A 20,604-nucleotide genomic window follows, 5' to 3' on the forward strand; every position below is an offset into this window, starting at 1 on the left:
ACTGCACCTATTCCCTTTCCATGTAACCCATCCCACTTTTATTCTCATTCCCACCGCTGCCTTGCATCCTTCCTCTTGAGTTATACCTCCCCATAAAAGCATAAAATCTCTCCATATGCTCAAGATTTAACACTTCCTTAACCTGTGCAGTGCTTATATTCTCTCCTCTGCTTTCCATGCCATTATTTTCCTACATTCATCTTCAAACCTCCCACTTTCAAAGCACCCTTGCCCCTTCCTAAGCCATCTCAAGAGTTCTTCCTCTGATTCTACAATGATTACATAACACCAGTACCTAAATTTCACAATATATTGTAGCCATCATAGTCTTGCTCTCTTCTACAGGATTTCAATCAGTTTCATTAATCTTACAAGACCTGATTTCTTCCTAAAAGAAGTTATGGATAAGAAACAGTATGCAAATCCTCTTAGAACCATATCATAGGCTTTCTCCATATCTAGGAAAGCAAGATACATCTTACCATTCCCCCCCAGTGTCTTCTCAAGTTATCTCGCTATAAATCAACCATCTTTCAATAAAACCAGATTGTTGGTCATTTGCCCCCCTATATGTCCTGGTCCATCATACTGTATTCTTTCCATCATTTTCACAATAAGTTCCATGATCTTGATTCCACAATAGTTCCCACTTAAAGTATTTGATTATATAAAGTCCTAAGCTCTTTTCCCAATCTTCTTGAATCTATTCTTACTATCAAATTATTCTTATCAACTTAGCTAGCCACATTAACCAGTACCAAACTGACAGATATCAACATACTTCTCCCAATTTACGAAAGAATTATCTTGAAATATGCTCAACATTAACTCACATCAGCACCTGTAGTTTTATGCACTTAATTCCTTGCTCTTAACACCTTCCCATGTAAGTGCTGATACAATTAAAATATTTTTCAATGTAAAAGCTAAGCTACCAAAAGAAGACATTCTTAAGGTTTCCTAACTCGCAGCTCTGCCCATAATCTCATTAGGTTTAGGTGTGTAAGTTGTTGCTTGTTCATTTGTTCTAGTAGTACTCATACCATTTCCCACCAAGTGATTCAACATGTGACAAATCATAAACATACTTAAAATTCTGCTTCATTTGCTATGGTTTTCTCCTCAAATATAGTACAATGCTTCCTTAATTTTCCCTAAAAACAAAATATTCTTTGATTTTCCATTTTACAAACATCCAACTCATTGTGACTTCTTAACGACATATGAACCTTATTACTTATGTCCTACATTTCTGATATACAGTAAAGTAACCTGTATCTTCAAAATCAAGGTAATAATACCAGACAGTCTAAGGCCACTATGAGATGAGATGCCATACAAAAGGAACTTTCAAAATGTTCCTTCTAACAAATTAGTGAACTTTTCAAAGACTTTCTTTAAAGTACTCATTTCAACAATTTACCCTATTACATAAAATGGTAAATCAGTTATTATTCAAATTAAATATTTGTGGCTAGATGACACAAATTCATTTGTATTAATAAGCATAATTCACTCTGAATTAACAGCTTCAGTACAAACAATTTGCCCAAGATGATATAAAACAATATCTAATAGAGCCTATCTAATGCAACCTAGCTTCACTTCTTTCTAACTGAAATTCAACTATACATTTCTATTTTACTAAGATTTGAAGCAAGAAAAAAGGGGATCACTTACAAAATTAGTTTGTGGAATAAAGAACATCAATTTCCTCATCCTAATTTTACAAGGACCTGGGAAATCCAAGTAACTAAACTTAACCTTCAAGAAAACACAACAAAGAAATAATACTTACGGTTCAGCTTCTATACTTTTAAGTTTGGCCACATAATTTGAGGGAATATAGCCTTCTTGCTTTGTAGCTTTGGACCTTGCAAACCACCAGTCACCCTGGGTATCATTTAGAATTTCCAAATGTTCACCTTTCTTAAACGATAAATCTTCGTCTGTGCGTGCATCATAGTCATATAAAGCTACAAACACTTTGGATAATGCCGCTGCACTTCCCTCAGGGTCTGGTACTGACGGTAATGTCGGATTAAGGCCATTCATCGGCCGCCCTCCGAGGGCATGAGTGTCCTGCGTTCCCCTTGTGGCACCAGTTGGATCACTTATAGTAGGCCCCGTTAACGGTTGCGCCTGAACCTGAAACAATAAATACCAAATACATTAGTAAAGATACACAGTAAAAACACTTTCAAATACTTACAGAGGCTATCATAATTATCACAAATTATACAAACCAACCATGTGATTTGCTGAGTAAAAGCAACAGCATGCAACCAATAATAGAGAATAATTACTTTAACTTGAAATCAAACGGTAAAATCAGTGATAAACAAAACTCATTTGATGCAGTACAACAAAACTGTTACATCTCATACACCAGTTTTCCCATGCCTCTACTAAATCAGTTTTCCCATACCTCTACTACACCTGTTTCTGGTTCTGTATCTCTACTATACCAGTTTTCAATACCTCTACTACATGCGTTTTCCCTACCTCTTGTACACCAAGTCTTCCTACAGTATACCTCTACTACAAGTTACAATTCTTTTTATAACTCTACATAAGTTTTCCTGTACCTTTGCAGTCTGAGCTTCATTAATCTAAAGGCTATCTCATCTAATGCCTACATGCAGTTGCACATGTGGGGTATAGACTAAACCCAATGTTTCAAATTGCTGTTCAAAGTTTTGAAATGTAACATTGTTTCAAGTTAAGACTTCAATTGTGCCTACTGGACTGCAAATACCAAACTCTAATATATGATTCAATAGACATCCATATAATGACTGTTATTTGAAACAAAGAGTCCCCAAAATTTGCATCAAATTAAAAAAAGAAAACTTTGTCAGAATCTTTGAAACTGGCAACTTGCTGGAACCTGACACCAGTGCCAAAGGTCCCTACCATTTTTCATGAAAGGAAAACAATCCTTCAAATCAAGTCAAGTGGAAGATAGAGAACTTACAAGTGTAAGAACTCATTTGATAAAAGGACCTTCCAACAAGTCTTTTATATGGGACAAGGACCATGGAACACCTGACAAGAAATAAATAACTTGCTCAAATGCAGTCATCTTTTGAAGTTATAGACACAGTACATTTTGGTGTCACATTCATTCCTTCTACTTAAAGTCCCTCAAATACAGACTCCGGGGGATAGAAATTATGGGACGTTCTTGTTACTTTCTCAAATGTTTTTTTTTTTTTTTTTTTTTGCAATATTTGTTTTACCTGTCTCTTCCCTTCTTAATTTGTTATAGGAGATGGTTATTGCAAATTAAAACAAAGGAGTAGTTATTACGAAATAAAAGAAAAAGGTTTAGCAAGCACTTAATATTCTTATAAACACAAAATAGTGACAAACACCAACTTCCCTTCCCTTTTGACACTGTGATCTTTTTGCGAATGGGCCAAGTGTTGATTTGTCACTAACAAAGTGTCAATCATAAGCCAAAGATCGGCCAGTAATTATCTTAGACAGCTATGAATAAGCTAAGTGTAGATTTGTCACTACTAGGAGTGCTAATTAGATGCCAAGGATCAGCCACTCTCTCTCCAATAGTACAAAGAAAACTTTCTTTTTCTATTATTTAGCTTGCAGAAATTATTATAAATTGTAATGTACAGTATTGATAAAATTGTTTTATGACGCTGTATATGATTACTGTCATTGATAACATGAAAGTTAGCTATCTGTAGGGCAGTTTAATTCATCCCACCCTTGGCTATTCTGTCATTTGTTGTCATATGTAGATGAGGACATAGACTTCTGAAATCTCGTGTCCCTCTTGTCCAATATTGATATTTAACTGTACATATTAAGTGTAAGGCATATACTGAATAAAGTTTTTAATCATACTTTGTTATTTGTCTTTCCTTTTATTTTATTTCAATATTACATAATTACCTGTATAGCAATTACTGTATTAATTAGAAGACAGACAAATTCTACTCAACATGAATAGCAAGTACAGTACTGTACCTGTAAAGTGGGTTTAAAAGTTTCATAAAGAGTCTTTATTAATCTGTGAAACTTGTCCCTAATGCAGTTGCCATTGGTAACACTTAGTTAATAATTCTCACTGGAAAAACTTTTTCTTAATGAAATCTTTGAAAATAGCAGTTAATCTCATGGAGAAACTCAAGTGCAAAATAAAATTACAAGATGAATAGTTTCCTTTTGTATGATCTTCAAAGAGAAACGGAAAAAGTGGAAAGGATGTGAATTTTGTGAGGTATATACTACCACAAGAAATGTGTCTGTATAGATGCCAACATGTGCTGAAAATTTTGGAAAAATTAAAATGGCTTTGCCCTAGGTGAATATATGAAGCCAAAGTAGACATGATGAATATGTCAAAACTGGAGAAAGAACCTCTCTACAGCATGGGTGAACATGAGGGGAGAATTGCTGAATCAAAAAAACATCTGGCTGTGCTAAGATGAACAGATCTAAAATCAAATGATCTTACTGCAAAGGTAGATAATTTAGTAAAGACTGTGGAATCAAGTTAACACTTCAAACACAGATGACCCCCCAAAATATGAAAAAATGACATACACTGACAGAATTAAGGAAAAAACTTACTAGTAATTAAATCAACATACGCATCAACTACAATAACTAACAGGAAAAATGAGGGTGAAAATGCACTTAAGGATACAGTATACCAATTCTTAATACAAGGTCAATTTCAAGTGGAAATGTTGCTGTAAATTTTGCTGACTAAAAGATCAGAGACGAAGCAGTAAACAAGATTCAAACCCTGATTGCCAACACTGAAACAAGCAGCACTTTATAATTAAAACTCAATGTAATGTATACAACGATGAAGATGAAGTATTAAAAGTTTTGATTCAAAGGAATCGCTGTCTGGACCAGATTCAAAAGGTAAAACAGACAATAAGTCTGGTATTCAAGGAAAGTGCTACAGGTGGATAACTACTTGTTGAAATGTAATCCTGAAGTTCAAAAGGCTATTCATGATGATGGTGACAAAATTATGTTGTAATGGGGTACTTATAACATATGTAATAGGTACCATGTGATCACTTGCTACCACTGTCCAAGGTATGGACATTCGAAAAACGACTGCAAATTCAAGACTAATGATAGCGTGTGGGAAATGCTCAAGAAATTACGCCACCAAAGAATGTAACTCACTATATGAAATGCATAAACTGCATTATGTTGAACAAACCATATGATCATACACTATAGTGAATTCAAGTAATTACAAAGCTTATGATTTGAGATTGAAGACATTAGCAGAAAATACATATCATGGACACTAAGGATTTCATTAATTGCTGCATGTAAATAGGCTACTCAATCTGTTAGTAATAAAGCAATTCAAATTTGAAAATTGATAAAAGAGAAATATTTTGTTCAATAAGTAACTGAAGACTTTCCTGTTCTATGAGAGCTTTGATAAAGCAGATTTAACACTAAACACTAGTAAGCAGTGAGATATGCATAATACCCAAGAATGTATATGATAAACTGCTTTGTAGGTCACGTAGATTAGGGTTGCCCTACATGATAGGACCAGGAAAGCAGCCCTTGAAGTAAACAGCCGAGAAGAAAAAGAGTAGAGCCAGAAGAAGGAGGGAAGATAACAATAACTACCAAACTAGAAAGGAACATAGAAGGATAGAAAGGGAAACAGAAAATGGTAGTGATTGCAAAGGGAGAAGACAAGAGAGAGTGGTATGAGATGATGGGAACCCGGGAGAAAAAAGATTAACAAAAAGGAGACATGTTAATCTGTGGGAACTACAGAGGAATGAAGATTTTGGCAACTGTTTTCGAGATGCTAGAACGTAGCAGAAGGAAAGTTGAGAGTGCTGATAGATATACATGAGCAGTAGTTTGAGCTTATGAAAGAAAAGAGCACAGTGGCTGGAAATTGAGGAAGACATACTACAGAGCAAAAGTGTTGAGAGCCCCTTTTAGTTTAACCATTAACATTCTGATAAGTGTTTTAACCCTTGTTTCCTTGAAACTGACAGTGAGGTGGGCTAAGAGTCTATATAAATGTAGCTAAAAAATTGGAAGGTACTGTAGTTATAAAACTTATACACAGGGACTTTGTACACATGTGAACATGACAGGCCTGGATAACTTGCATTCATTATATAACAAAAGGGAAATAATCCCTCTATGTTAGGATGACTTTACATTTACTGTATATATGATAAACTATATGAATGTTAGCGGGGTATGTTTAGTATGCAACTTGTGTAAATAAGGAGCATTATGTGCACGATTCATGTATGCGAGGATTGGTCTGTACAACTCATGCATATCAAAATGCCCAAAAATCGTAAAGAATAAATTTACTTGGTTTACTTAAGTTTCTTTTAAACTAAATTCCTCATAGTTGTCCATAATCATTTTGATATCAAACTAAATTGCTTTAGAACAGAACAGCTTATTCAAGTACTGTATATATGTATGTTTCATGTTACCTTATGCATCACACCTTGGCACTTATGGTAAATACTGTGGGATGCCAGTTCCCCAGATAAAACTAATGTTGTATAAAATTCTTAACCCTTTTACCCCCAAAGGACGTACTGGTACGTTTCACAAAACTCATCCCTTTACCCCCAAGGACGTACCAGTACGTCTTTGCAAAAAAATGCTATAAAATTTTTTTTTCATATTTTTGATAATTTTTTGAGAAAATTCAGGCATTTTCCAAGAGAATGAGACCAACCTGACCTCTCTATGACAAAAATTAAGGCTGTTAGAGCAATTTTAATAAAATATACGGCAAAATGTGCTGGGGAAAAAATAACCCCTTGGGGGTTAAGGGTTGGAAATTTCCAAAGAACCTGGGGGTAAAAGGGTTAACACGGGTATTTCATTAACTAAAAACTACCTACGTCAGTGCAAACACATATTGCCGTTGATGCAGGTGCATGTTCAAAGAGGGGTAAGACATTTGTGTAACAGCTATCTTGTTTAAAAGTTTTCATGCACCCAAAACAAAACAAAATTGGTTTTCCAAAGCAATATTTGCATAAAACCAAAAACCACAAGTTGAACATAACATGACAACCTAATTCACAATACTGATTAGACAGCCCAATTAAAAATAGATAAATAAATTCTATACAGTATATAACTAGAAAGACAGAACAAGGAAGGCCTAACCTTATACCTGACCTAGGTCCTACCTTCTGTTAGGTTAGTTCTCAACAACCTTACTACTTCATACCTATCAAATTCAAATAACACTGACCAGCATGGGAACCACGAATTACTGGAATCCCCAGGTATATACTGGAATCCCCTTGAAAATTACCGAAATCCCCAACAATATCACTGCAAACCCGTAGAAATCGATAAATAATATGTCTATTAATTTACATTATTTTTTTAGTAAATCAATTAAATAAAATGTGTAGTTTAAAGCATTTTTCTATATACCCTTTACACACATAAAAGGGTACAAAACCTAACAAACCCACCTAACTTAATAGTTCCCAGGTCACAACACCTGGCTAGGGGCAAGCCCCTGGACCCCCTTTCCAGGTCACAACCTCTTGCTGGGGGCAGGCCCCCAGGGACACCTTTCCCAGGTCACAACCCCTAGCCAAGGTTCTACCAGCAAATATATAAAAAAAATAAATGCTAAAACATAAAAATAACATTTTAATACAAACACATATTTGTCGATTTATAAGGGTTTGCAGTGATATTGTAGGGGATTTCAGTAATTTTCAAGGGGATTTCAGTAATTTTCAAGGGGATTCCAGTATTCGAGGCACCGGACCACCATTAAATTACACATACTCTTTTGGAATGTTATGGGTTTATAGGAATTCACTTTAAACATGATAGAAATACATACTCTAAAGTAAAAACAATCTGAACAAAATCCTCAAATTAAGTGAGGATTTAAAGGTCACTCATGAGTGGTAAGGCATAGGAAAGATAATTGCGCTGTCACACATGTCCTAGAGATAGAACACAAGCACACATGATAAGTGGCCACAGGGACTTTCTACCCACACTAGAATTAGAGCCAGGCAATTACTGTTCATTATTCTGTGGTGCACCTGCCACCTCCAAACCCAGCCTCTTAGCTTAAAAAGACAGGAAAATAAAATTGTGAACACTTGAATAGAAAAGACATGACGATTCGAATTATCGGTATTCTGTACCTAGCAGTGTGTGGTGGATGGTATAGCTTGGGTCTTATGGCATCCTGACATCAAAGATCATCAATACCGAAGTCAGAGAAGATCATGAAAAATGTTTTACGACATGTACAAAGAGCTACTGAATGATGGTGCCAGAGATTAATCAGATCACGGATAAGGATTGATTGATTGATTTAAAGTTTTCAGGCATCCTGACATCTGAGGTCATTGACGCCGGTAACATTTAATTTATGTATACAAAAATAAAAGATAAAATGAAATAAAAAAATAAAAGAGTATTCAATTAAAATCATAAAAATTGAATGTCATAAAAGTTAAATATTTTTCAGAAGACCTGCTTCTGAAAGAAATCTAAAAATGCCACTTGCATGGAAGGACACATCATTTCCAAGAATCTTGGCAAGGATGAACCTGCCACCCTCACCTCGAGCCTCAAACAAATATCTATTCCGCAAGTTGTTATAATTGGAGCATTCGGTCAACAAATGCCTTACTGTTAGAGGTACTACACAGTCGTCACAATACGGTTGCTGTTGGCCCTTCAGCAGAAACTCGTGTGTCAACCGAGTGTGACCAATACGGAGACGACAAAGAGACGTCTCCCATTTTCGGGGCATCATATTATACCTCCAAGGAGATATGTCATTTGTTATCTCTCGCATTTTATTGCCATCTTGACTATCCCATTGCTGTTGCCATTTATTGCAAACCAATTTCTTGATGTCAGGTAAGAAATCATCACAGGGAATGGGATACCTTCTTGGCAGCAACTCTGATGCAGCCTCCTTAGCCAGTGAATCTGCCTTCTCATTCCCGGACACACCTACATGTGCTGGAACCCAACAAAATTGAACTGTTATACCTCTCCGTCCAATAATGAAAAGCCATTCTAAAATCTTTAAAACTAGAGGGTTATTAGAATTAAAAACTTCCATAGCTTGAAGGACACTCCTTGCATCACTAAAAATTGTAAAATTACCCTCCTTCTCCAACGCTATTTTCTCAATAGGAATTCAATAGACCATCAGTTTCTATTCAAGTTACAATGACAGCCAGCTGATGTAGACTAGACATGAGATCCAATATTCAGAACATGAAAGCAGGTCTCTAAAACACCTTGAAAATATCAACTTTATTTTTGTGCAATTGAAGATAAATACTGACTGATTAAATTCCTGAAAAGTGAAGTTGCAATCAATAATGAGCAAAATGCAGTTGAAGAAACATTATCAACGAAAATATCTAGGTGAGGTAGATCCAGTTTCTCACACGTACTAAACATCATATATCGAGTTTTATTTGGAAATATTTCCTTGCCCATAACCTAAACTCATCACTAATTTGAGCTAGATCTGTGAGGGGATTTAAAAACCACATGTCTACAGTGCACTCATGAGATGGGATCAGTGTAGCATCATCTACATAATAAGAAACTTGTTTTAAAGACCAAATAAGTATCATTCATATGCAATACAGTACTGTATGAATGGTAAAGGGACAAGAACACTACCCCAGGGAACAACAATTACATTTCTATGGTCCCTAACAGTAACTATTCTCAGAAATTTATGTGTTAAAAATTCCAAAACAAAGAAATTCTCCACCAATTCCAATCTGCTTTTGTTTGAAAACAAGAGCCTCAAGATTGGCAATGTCAAAAGCAATACTTAAGTACACTAGGACTAGGATGTAATAATGAAACTGTGCCATTCATAGCAACAGATGATAATTACATCTACTGTATTACAAATACACCTGTACATTAACCTATATGTAACAGAAACACCTGTACATAAATCTGTACGTAAACAAAAGACAGCCAGACATGGCTATATCAGGCAAACCACTGGCTACTTATATATACATTTATAAGTTTACATATGTATCCCTCCATTCCTTTACTGTAGGATTTGGGTGTACTTTCCAACCATTTCGGTTTGATTTAATAAAAAAAATACAGCTCAAAGACTATACAAGCAGCTCCCACTAGACATCCAAAGTAATTATAACATTCAACCTTCAGAAGATGAAGACTTTTATTGTTCTCTCAGGTGTTTTGGTAATGTGGATATGGCAATTAACAAGGAATATACTGTAATACTCTAAATACCCAAAAATGCATATGACAAACAAATCTTGTAGGTTCTGTAGGGCATAGGGTTTCCATGGCTGATAGGACCAGAAAAACAGCAATTAAGAGTAAAAGAAAGTAAACTCAAACACACCATGATCCTGCTTTGGGCTTGATGACAATAGGCTTTCTGACATCAAAGGGGCCAAAGACCTCTTGCCCACTGGGTACATTTTAATCTAATACCGTATATGGTAATCTTTGGGAATATCATTCAAGGTTGTAGCAGGAATCAAAATCTGAATGGCTCAAGTAGGAATGCATTGGCATCACAGTTCAAACGTTGACCTATTGGTAAAATGAAATAAGAGTTGTTTACATTGACAACTGAATAGATATAACAACAATTACTTTGATTATTAAAGTAATTGACAATTTCTTACCAAAAAAAAAACCTTGTTATGAAGTCTAGACTATTTACCAATAGTACAGTCAAAGCTAAAACATATCTAAATTTGAAACAAAACATCTGTCCATTATAAGCTACCAATACAACATGACATCCGTAGGCTCACTTGATCATGCAGTAGGCCTACCTACCGTATCATAAAACAGCTGACCAAACACAAGGAACGTATTAGGTATTAACTCTGTCCATTGACTAAACTTCCCAAGTTGCTAAGATTTCGTAAAACCTCTGACAGCCTATAATACAGGGAAGTCCAAACATAGTTAGGCCTACCAAGGTCTAACTCATATGCGATAGGCCTTGCTTGACTACTCATTGGTTGACAGCTTTCGAGGTACGAAAGTGACTGTCATTACACTTTTATTAGAATATTAACGTTGAAATAATCCCAACTACACGAAGATTAAAAAGTTTTAGGCCTTGTCTAGCCTAACAACCCCACCAGACACCCCCACCAACACCGCCCCCACAAGGCTAGGCCTACATTCACTTTTCTACCAGGGCGGGGACAGCAACCTTACTAGGCTAAACGTGGACATAAACACAAATGACCATCCGTTAAAAATAAAGTCCACCACGTTGTTTTTCTCATTATTTATAACGCTGGCCATAAATCAGAACAACGACTCGTCTTTGCTACGTACCTGTTCGGTAAAGAGATTATTTGGAGAGGCGATACTCCGACTGTCAGTAATAGTTGGGTCCTTTTTCCCACTTCGATTACTACTGCTAAAGCAGTTCCCCATCTTTTCTGTCGTGATCTTTTGTACTATTCCTTCTTATAACTAACGCACTTCACTTCATTGCACTTCCCCTCACCATATTCGTTCATTTACGATCAAATATGCCCTCACTTTTTCACACTTTCTTCGCCATGTTGACCATATATCTCACCTTCACCATTACCACTTCTACTTTCCCGAGGTATAAAGGCAACACAGCGAGTGTTGGCTCTGGGCGAAAACATCGTACAGCATCCCTGAAACTCTCGAAAATAATGTTTATTTTCTTAATTTAATTTCAAATCCTTTTATACTGAATATATAAAATAAATCATACATTTCACTAATATCGGAGCTTTACATAAAATTAAAAAAATACTGTAATTCTGGATGAAAATTGGTGTATCAAAGAGAAGTTATCGTACACCTCGTAAAAAGGGCCATCGCCACAGACGGTGAACACCCAAAGAGTAAAGTAGTTCCAATAAATTTCTACATAAATATCTTCATAGTCACTATAAGCAATTCCAATTGAATGCTTTGAAACGTAATTATATATTCATGATAATAGTATGCATTCAGCTAACTTAGTATTTCACTCGACCACTCTTACTATGATTACTCTTGCATTTACACATTATAATTTTGCCATTTGTACTTGAAATATGTATCAACATGCTTTGATATGACAATTTTGACATGTAATACAACCGAATGCTTATGACAGAACGAAATAGCGGCGTGAGAATTAATGAGGAAATTAGTCATGGAGGCGGAGGAATACCACGAAAGAATGCGGGCGAGTATGATCTCTCATTTACCATCATACCAGCAATTCTCAAAGAATTCTATGAATGATTGTATTATTCATACACAACAGAAGATTCGTTAGTTCAAAAATATACTGAAATGGCATTATAAATAACTTAAATATCACATACTTTGGATAATAAAACAACTGAAAGTCAATAAAAACATGTTCTCCTTGAGAATGAACGGTGCCCTGGGCGCTGAAAAGGGGTTAACTTATGGGTAACTGGCAACTCAATGTTATCAACATTTCATTTGTTTGTTTACCTGTCAAAACGTCATGTGTTCACGCTGACAAGTAATATTTAAAATGCTACATACCAAACGTTAAAGTATCTTATACAAAATATCAGAATGACGACGGAAACATTGTGGAATCTGTAATGTTGGCAATGATAACCAATTAATGTTGATTAGTAACGTGAACGTGCAACAACTGTACTCATAAACGAATGACAATATTGATTAGTTTTGGAGCAAATATTAGCATGGTATTCCCCAAGAATGAAAATCACTGCAAGCTTAGCGACGGAAATGATTTATACAGAGAAACTGCTTCGCGTCTCTGCAATGCATTATTCTCTCTTGCACTTGCAGTTTAGTTTACGGAGTAATGTATTTAACCTCACACAACTGCCATCTATTGACAGGCGTTGCTATTCGGTATAATTACGAACAAAACTTCTTGTAATTTGATGGCTTCTGTCTCACTTCATTTCTGCCATGTGATCATTTTGGAGATCGTTTATTTTCTCATTTATCATCTTAATGATTGACAACTCAGACCGTAATGTCATAGACATTTCTTGTGGCAATGGGAAATGCCATTACACAAGGCGATCATCTGGAAACATTTTGACAGATAAAACCTAATATATCTATATATTCCAATCTTGTGAAAAACTACATTTACAAGAGAGAACGAGAGGGTGTGGCGAATTTCGGCAGACAGGAAACGGACTCAGAAAATTGCTTATGTATAAAAAGATGAAATAGCAAACATTTAAATACGGTTTTGTTCAAAGGGAATTTTATAAGAACGTTACATTACAGAGCTAACAGAAAGGAACTACGGTTCCAGTCACCAATGTTATTAATAATACTATCACTAATATAATAATGATAATTATCATCATTATCCGAACTTTGACCTTAAATACTTCCTTAAAACTTCAGTTTCTTGCTGACAACGCTAAACAATATGACAAGTATGACAGTATTATATAATAAACCGTTATAAAAAGGTGGGGAATACCCCCTCACCCTACCAGACTGTCACACCATCTAAGGAAGACAGTAATCATACGGCTGAAATAATGCAGGTCATAACTAAAATTAAAAAAAAAGAATAAAAAAAAAAAGAGGAAAATTGTAATCGTAAAAACAAGTGTGCTAAGGTGGTATTCAAATCAAGGGCAGTGGAATTAAATTGAAGACCGTATTATTATTATTATTATTATTATTATTATTATTATTATTATTATTATTATTATTCATTGCTAAGCTACAACCCTAGTTGGAAAAGGCAGGATGCTATAAGCCCAGGGGCCCCAACAGGGAAAATAGCCCAGTGAGGAAACGAAACAAGGAAAAATAAAATAATTTACGAACAGTTACAACATTAAAATTAATATTTTCTATATTGCAGGAGCTTTTATAAAAAAAAAGGAATAAAATTTAATGTTAAGCCAAAACAAGGAAACATCAAAACGAAAAAATCACTGTCTTAAAATTACACGACTTTCGTAACTCGGTCAGAATTCCTCTCAGGGCTTCTCTCCTTCATTATAAATAACCTTTAAGAACTTTCTTAGTTTTAGGAAAGGTCAGCTTTACTGAGAAATCCTGTAGCTTATTTCAAAACTATAAGAATACAAAGAAATCGATATTTCAGTTATGGTAAATTAATCGAACTTATGTATCCAGGGGTTATAATACATAGTCTATACAATAAGCTCCCACTAGACATCTGAAAGGTTGTATCCAGGGGTTATAATACATTGTCTATACAATAAGCTCCCACTAGACATCTGAAAGGTTGTATCCAGGGGTTATAATACATTGTCTATACAATAAGCTCCCACTAGACATCTGAAAGGTTGTATCCGGGGGTTATAATACATAGTCTATACAATAAGCTCCCACTAGACATCTGAAAGGTTGTATCCGGGGGTTACAATACACTGTCTATACAATAAGCTCCCACTAGACATCTGAAAGGTTGTATCCAGGGGTTATAATACATTGTCTATACAATAAGCTCCCACTAGACATCTGAAAGGTTGTATCCAGGGGTTACAATACATAGTCTATACAATAAGCTCCCACTAGACATCTAAAAGGTTGTATCCAGGGGTTACAATACATAGTCTATACAATAAGCTCCCACTAGACATCTAAAAGGTTGTATCCAGGGGTTACAATACATAGTCTATACAATAAGCTCCCACTAGACATCTAAAAGGTTGTATCCAGGGGTTACAATACATAGTCTATACAATAAGCTCCCACTAGACATCTAAAAGGTTGTATCCAGGGGTTACAATACATAGTCTATACAATAAGCTCCCACTAGACATCTAAAAGGTTGTATCCAGGGGTTACAATACATAGTCTATACAATAAGCTCCCACTATACAACTAAAAGGTTGTATCCAGGGATTATAATACATTGTCTATACAATAAGCTCCCACTATACAACTAAAAGGTTGTATCCAGGGATTATAATACATTGTCTATACAATAAGCTCCCACTAGACATCTAAAAGGTTGTATCCAGGGGTTACAATACACTGTCTATACAATAAGCTCCCACTAGACATCTAAAAGGTTGTATCCAGGGGTTACAATACATAGTCTATACAATAAGCTCCCACTAGACAACTAAAAGGTTGTATCCAGTGGTTACAATACATAGTCTATACAATAAGCTCCCACTAGACATCTAAAAGGTTGTATCCAGGGGTTACAATACATAGTCTATACAATAAGCTCCCACTATACAACTAAAAGGTTGTATCCAGGGGTTACAATACATAGTCTATACAATAAGCTCCCACTAGACATCTAAAAGGTTGTATCCGGGGGTTACAATACATAGTCTATACAATAAGCTCCCACTAGACATCTAAAAGGTTGTATCCGGGGGTTACAATACATAGTCTATACAATAAGCTCCCACTAGACATCTGAAAGGTTGTATCCGGGGGTTACAATACATAGTCTATACAATAAGCTCCCACTAGACATCTGAAAGGTTGTATCCGGGGGTTACAATACATAGTCTATACAATAAGCTCCCACTAGACATCTGAAAGGTTGTATCCGGGGGTTACAATACATAGTCTATACAATAAGCTCCCACTAGACATCTGAAAGGTTGTATCCGGGGGTTACAATACATAGTCTATACAATAAGCTCCCACTAGACATCTGAAAGGTTGTATCCGGGGGTTACAATACATAGTCTATACAATAAGCTCCCACTAGACATCTGAAAGGTTGTATCCGGGGGTTACAATACATAGTCTATACAATAAGCTCCCACTAGACATCTGAAAGGTTGTATCCGGGGGTTACAATACATAGTCTATACAATAAGCTCCCACTAGACATCTGAAAGGTTGTATCCGGGGGTTACAATACATAGTCTATACAATAAGCTCCCACTAGACATCTGAAAGGTTGTATCCGGGGGTTACAATACATAGTCTATACAATAAGCTCCCACTAGACATCTGAAAGGTTGTATCCGGGGGTTACAATACATAGTCTATACAATAAGCTCCCACTAGACATCTGAAAGGTTGTATCCGGGGGTTACAATACATAGTCTATACAATAAGCTCCCACTAGACATCTGAAAGGTTGTATCCGGGGGTTACAATACATAGTCTATACAATAAGCTCCCACTAGACATCTGAAAGGTTGTATCCGGGGGTTACAATACATAGTCTATACAATAAGCTCCCACTAGACATCTGAAAGGTTGTATCCGGGGGTTACAATACATAGTCTATACAATAAGCTCCCACTAGACATCTAAAAGGTTGTATCCAGGGGTTACAATACATAGTCTATACAATAAGCTCCCACTATACAACTGAAAGGTTGTATCCAGGGGTTACAATACATAGTCTATACAATAAGCTCCCACTAGACATCTGAAAGGTTGTATCCAGGGGTTACAATACATAGTCTATACAATAAGCTCCCACTAGACATCTAAAAGGTTGTATCCAGGGGTTACAATACATAGTCTATACAATAAGCTCCCACTAGACATCTAAAAGGTTGTATCCAGGGGTTACAATACATAGTCTATACAATAAGCTCCCACTAGACATCTGAAAGGTTGTATCCAGGGGTTACAATACATAGTCTATACAATAAGCTCCCACTAGACATCTGAAAGGTTGTATCCAGGGGTTACAATACATAGTCTATACAATAAGCTCCCACTAGACATCTGAAAGGTTGTATCCAGGGGTTACAATACATAGTCTATACAATAAGCTCCCACTAGACATCTGAAAGGTTGTATCCAGGGGTTACAATACATAGTCTATACAATAAGCTCCCACTATACAACTAAAAGGTTGTATCCAGGGGTTACAATACATAGTCTATACAATAAGCTCCCACTAGACATCTGAAAGGTTGTATCCAGGGGTTATAATACATAGTCTATACAATAAGCTCCCACTATACAACTAAAAGGTTGTATCCAGGGGTTACAATACATAGTCTATACAATAAGCTCCCACTATACAACTAAAAGGTTGTATCCAGGGGTTACAATACATAGTCTATACAATAAGCTCCCACTAGACATCTAAAAGCCTATAGATATTTATTATTACGGTTTTTAAGAAGCTGAAGACTTCCATGTTCTGTAAGTGTTTCAATAATGTGGATTTAAGATACTACCACTAGAGAGTTATGGGGTCTTTTGACTGGCCAGATAGTACTACATTGGATCCTCCTCTCTGGTTACGGTTCATTTTCCCTTTGCCTATACACTCACACACCGAATAGTTTGGCCTATTCTTTACATATTCTCCTCTGTCCCCATACACCTGACAACACTGAGATTACCAAACTATTCTTCTTACTGCACTGTAATTGTTCAGTGGCCACTTTCCTCTTTGTAAGGGTAGAAGAGACTCTTTAGCTATGGTAAGCAGCTCTTCTAGAAGGACACTCCAAAATCAAACCATTGTTCTCTAATCTTAGACGCTGCCATATCCTCCGTACCATGGTCTTCCACTGTCTTGGGTTAGAGTTCTCTTGCTTAAGGGTACACTCGGACTCACTGTTCTATCTTATATCTTATTTCTCTTCCTCTTGTTTTGTTAAAGTTTTTATAATTTATAAAGTGATATTTATTTCAATATTGTTGCTCTTCTTAAAATATTTTATTTTCCCTTGTTCCCTTTCCTCACTGAGCTATTTTTCCTGTTGGAGCCCCTGGGCTTATAGCATCCTGCTTTTCCAACTAGGGTTGTAGCTTAGAAAGTAATAATAATAATAATAATAATAATAATAATAATAATAATAATAATAATAATAATAATAATAATAATAATAAGATACGTATAAAATGCTAAATATATGCGATAAAATGAATGCATAGGTCCTGTAGAGAGTAGGGTTCCCCTGCAGTATGGGACCAGAAAAGCAGCCTTTATGGTAAAGTAAAGCAAGCATGGGAAATTCGTCAAATGATGGCCATATTTTATTATATGCAAATGAGCGAGGTCCGCATGATAATGCACATATGCATGAAATGTTACTTGCCAAAAATATACTGATTTTTTTTTTTTTTTTTTTGCAATTCTTCCTTGTTTTATTTGTTTTACAACGAATGTTTACATAAAACTGACATCTATTTTATCATTTCCTAATAATAATAATAATAATAATAATAATAATAATAATAATAATAATAATAATCATGATTACTGGTATAAATAAATATAATTATAGTTTCATTAACTAGAAAGTCTCCCAGGCCGAACATGTCGGTCCACGGACAGCAGGTTGCCCACGCTTGATTAAAGCTATATGAATCAATTATTACTCTATACCATTAAGATCACAAATTCTTGATGAAGACTAACAGTTACAAACAATCCTTGAAACGTTATGAAATATATATATATATATATATATATATATATATATATATATATATATATATATATATACACATGTATATATATATATATATATATATATATATATATATATATATATATATATATATATATATATGTATGTATAAATATTTCTTCATACAATATATTCTTTGCTTGATTGTGATTTGCTCCCCGGGCTTATTGTTATTATTATTACTAGCCAAGCTACAACCCTAGTTTGAAAAGCAAGATGCTATAATCCCAAGGGCTCCAACAGGGAAAAATAGCCCAGTGAGGAAAGGAAATAAGGAAATAAATAAATGATGAGAATAAATTAACAATATATTCTAAAAACAGTAACAGCGTCAAATCAGATATGTCCTATATAAACTATTAACAACGTCAAAAACAGATATGTCATATATAAACTATAAAAAGACTCATGTCAGCCTGGTCAACATAAATACATTTGCTCCAACTTTGAACTTTCGAAGTTCTACTGATTCAACTACCCGATCAGGAAGATCACTCCGCAACTTAAGTTAAACAACTTATTAAAAGTTGTAAAAATAAATACAGTCCTGGATGTCTTTGGTGAGAATCAGTGTTGGATAATTGTTATTGAATATTCTGATTGACATTACTCAGATCTTATTTCATTTACTAGAAGTAAATGTCCTTAAAATGTCACGATTAAATTATAGATGAACATAGCCTTAATAACCTTAGGTGTCCAAGGGAAGATAGAAAACTAATTAGAAAATTTGCAGTTGAACATTTATAAGTTTGATTTGTATTAAAAGGCTTTTTACAAAGGTACAATTGCAGTCTCCACGTTTGCACTAGAAAACTCACTCGAGTTTAAAAATGGAAATTTTTGGTATAAAAACTTAAATAAAATTTATAGCTTACAAATCATACCGGCCTAAATGTGTTACATTATTGGAATAATGAAATCTATCACAAGAAACCATAACGTTTTGGCTGAAAATGAGTCTCTTATTCATCACGTCAGACTTCTAAAGAAATAAAAATTCAACGTGATGACCTAACTGGTTTCCATGGCGACCTTGTCTCGTTTATAGAATAGAGTACCTCAATTAAAAGGAGATTTTATACAATCAAACTACAGAAATTGGTCCTACAGCTGCCTTTGAATCTACCATTTGGGTCCAGAAATATAGAGGCAATTATTTGAGAAAGTGCTTTGTCCGAAGGCACACTTTTAGATTGGGACTCGTTATCAAAGATTTAATCAAAACAACAATAAATAAAAAAAGAGGGATAGGAAACTGTAAATGGACGGAATATGCATACGTGGAGCAAATGACTCTTACAATTTAAAATAAGAAAATATAAAAAAAAAATTGAAAAAATCCTTCTGAATTCAAAATTTTATGCTTAAAATTTCTAAAATACAGTCCCACTGTTAGAAATTTGCATTAAAAACGGTAAATGTCAGGCAACTTTTATTCCAGGACTTTTGCCGTTTTGAAAACGGATATATGGACGTAAGATATTAGTCACCAACCAGTAAAAGATAATAAAGTATGGTGAAACTACGGTCGCCTGTATTTTACTGAAATACGACTGAGAACAGTATATTTTACGGAGAATTTCCAATTAGAATTACGTTTCATTTTAACAGTGCAAATACACATTAATAATGGTGAACACATACTACAGTTACTTCAACGGGGTTAGTTAATGTCGATAAAAACGGAGACCTGTTGAAGACTTAAACCTCTGTGTTCTGAAATGAAGTTTTCGGGCCATAAATCACCTTTGCTGACCCATTGCTTGACCACTCTTGTTCCTCAGGCATTTCTCAGCTGTCATTCCTAGGTTCTCCATCTGCTGCCAATCGTCTATCTCTTGTACACTGTTAAAAATTTGCATAAAAAACGGTAAATTCCTGGGAACATTTATTCCAGGATTTTTACCGTACTAGAAATTGATATATTGACGTAAATGAGTGATATTAGGGTCACCAGCGCGTAAATAATATAAAAAAAGTAAGGTAAAATTACGGTCGCCTGTATTTTACTAAAATACGGCTGAGAACAGTATATTTTTACTGAGAGTTTCCGATTAAAATTACGGTTTTTAACAATGTAGCCTCTTAAAAAGTAAGAAGTTTCTGTTTTCTGTTCTTGGAATAGTATAAGATATCTTTATTTCAAAGGAATAAGTTTTCAGTTTTC

General features: G+C 35.1%; 1 protein-coding gene across 1 annotated transcript in view; it reads right to left on the reverse strand.

The window, feature by feature from the left end:
* Src42A (Tyrosine-protein kinase Src42A) overlaps nt 1–11,676 on the reverse strand; it is an 84,353-nt gene extending 72,677 nt beyond the window's left edge. The window contains exons 1-2 of the mRNA XM_068361207.1: nt 11,371–11,676; nt 1,799–2,148 (exon numbers count right to left, since the gene is read on the reverse strand). Of these exons, the coding sequence (XP_068217308.1) occupies nt 1,799–2,148; nt 11,371–11,472 (452 nt within the window). The 5' untranslated portion in view covers nt 11,473–11,676. The remainder of the gene's footprint in view (nt 1–1,798; nt 2,149–11,370) is intronic.
* Between the last annotated feature and the right edge of the window lie 8,928 nt (nt 11,677–20,604).

Source organism: Palaemon carinicauda, chromosome 37, assembly GCF_036898095.1.
Source record: "Palaemon carinicauda isolate YSFRI2023 chromosome 37, ASM3689809v2, whole genome shotgun sequence".
Lineage (NCBI taxonomy): Eukaryota > Metazoa > Arthropoda > Malacostraca > Decapoda > Palaemonidae > Palaemon > Palaemon carinicauda.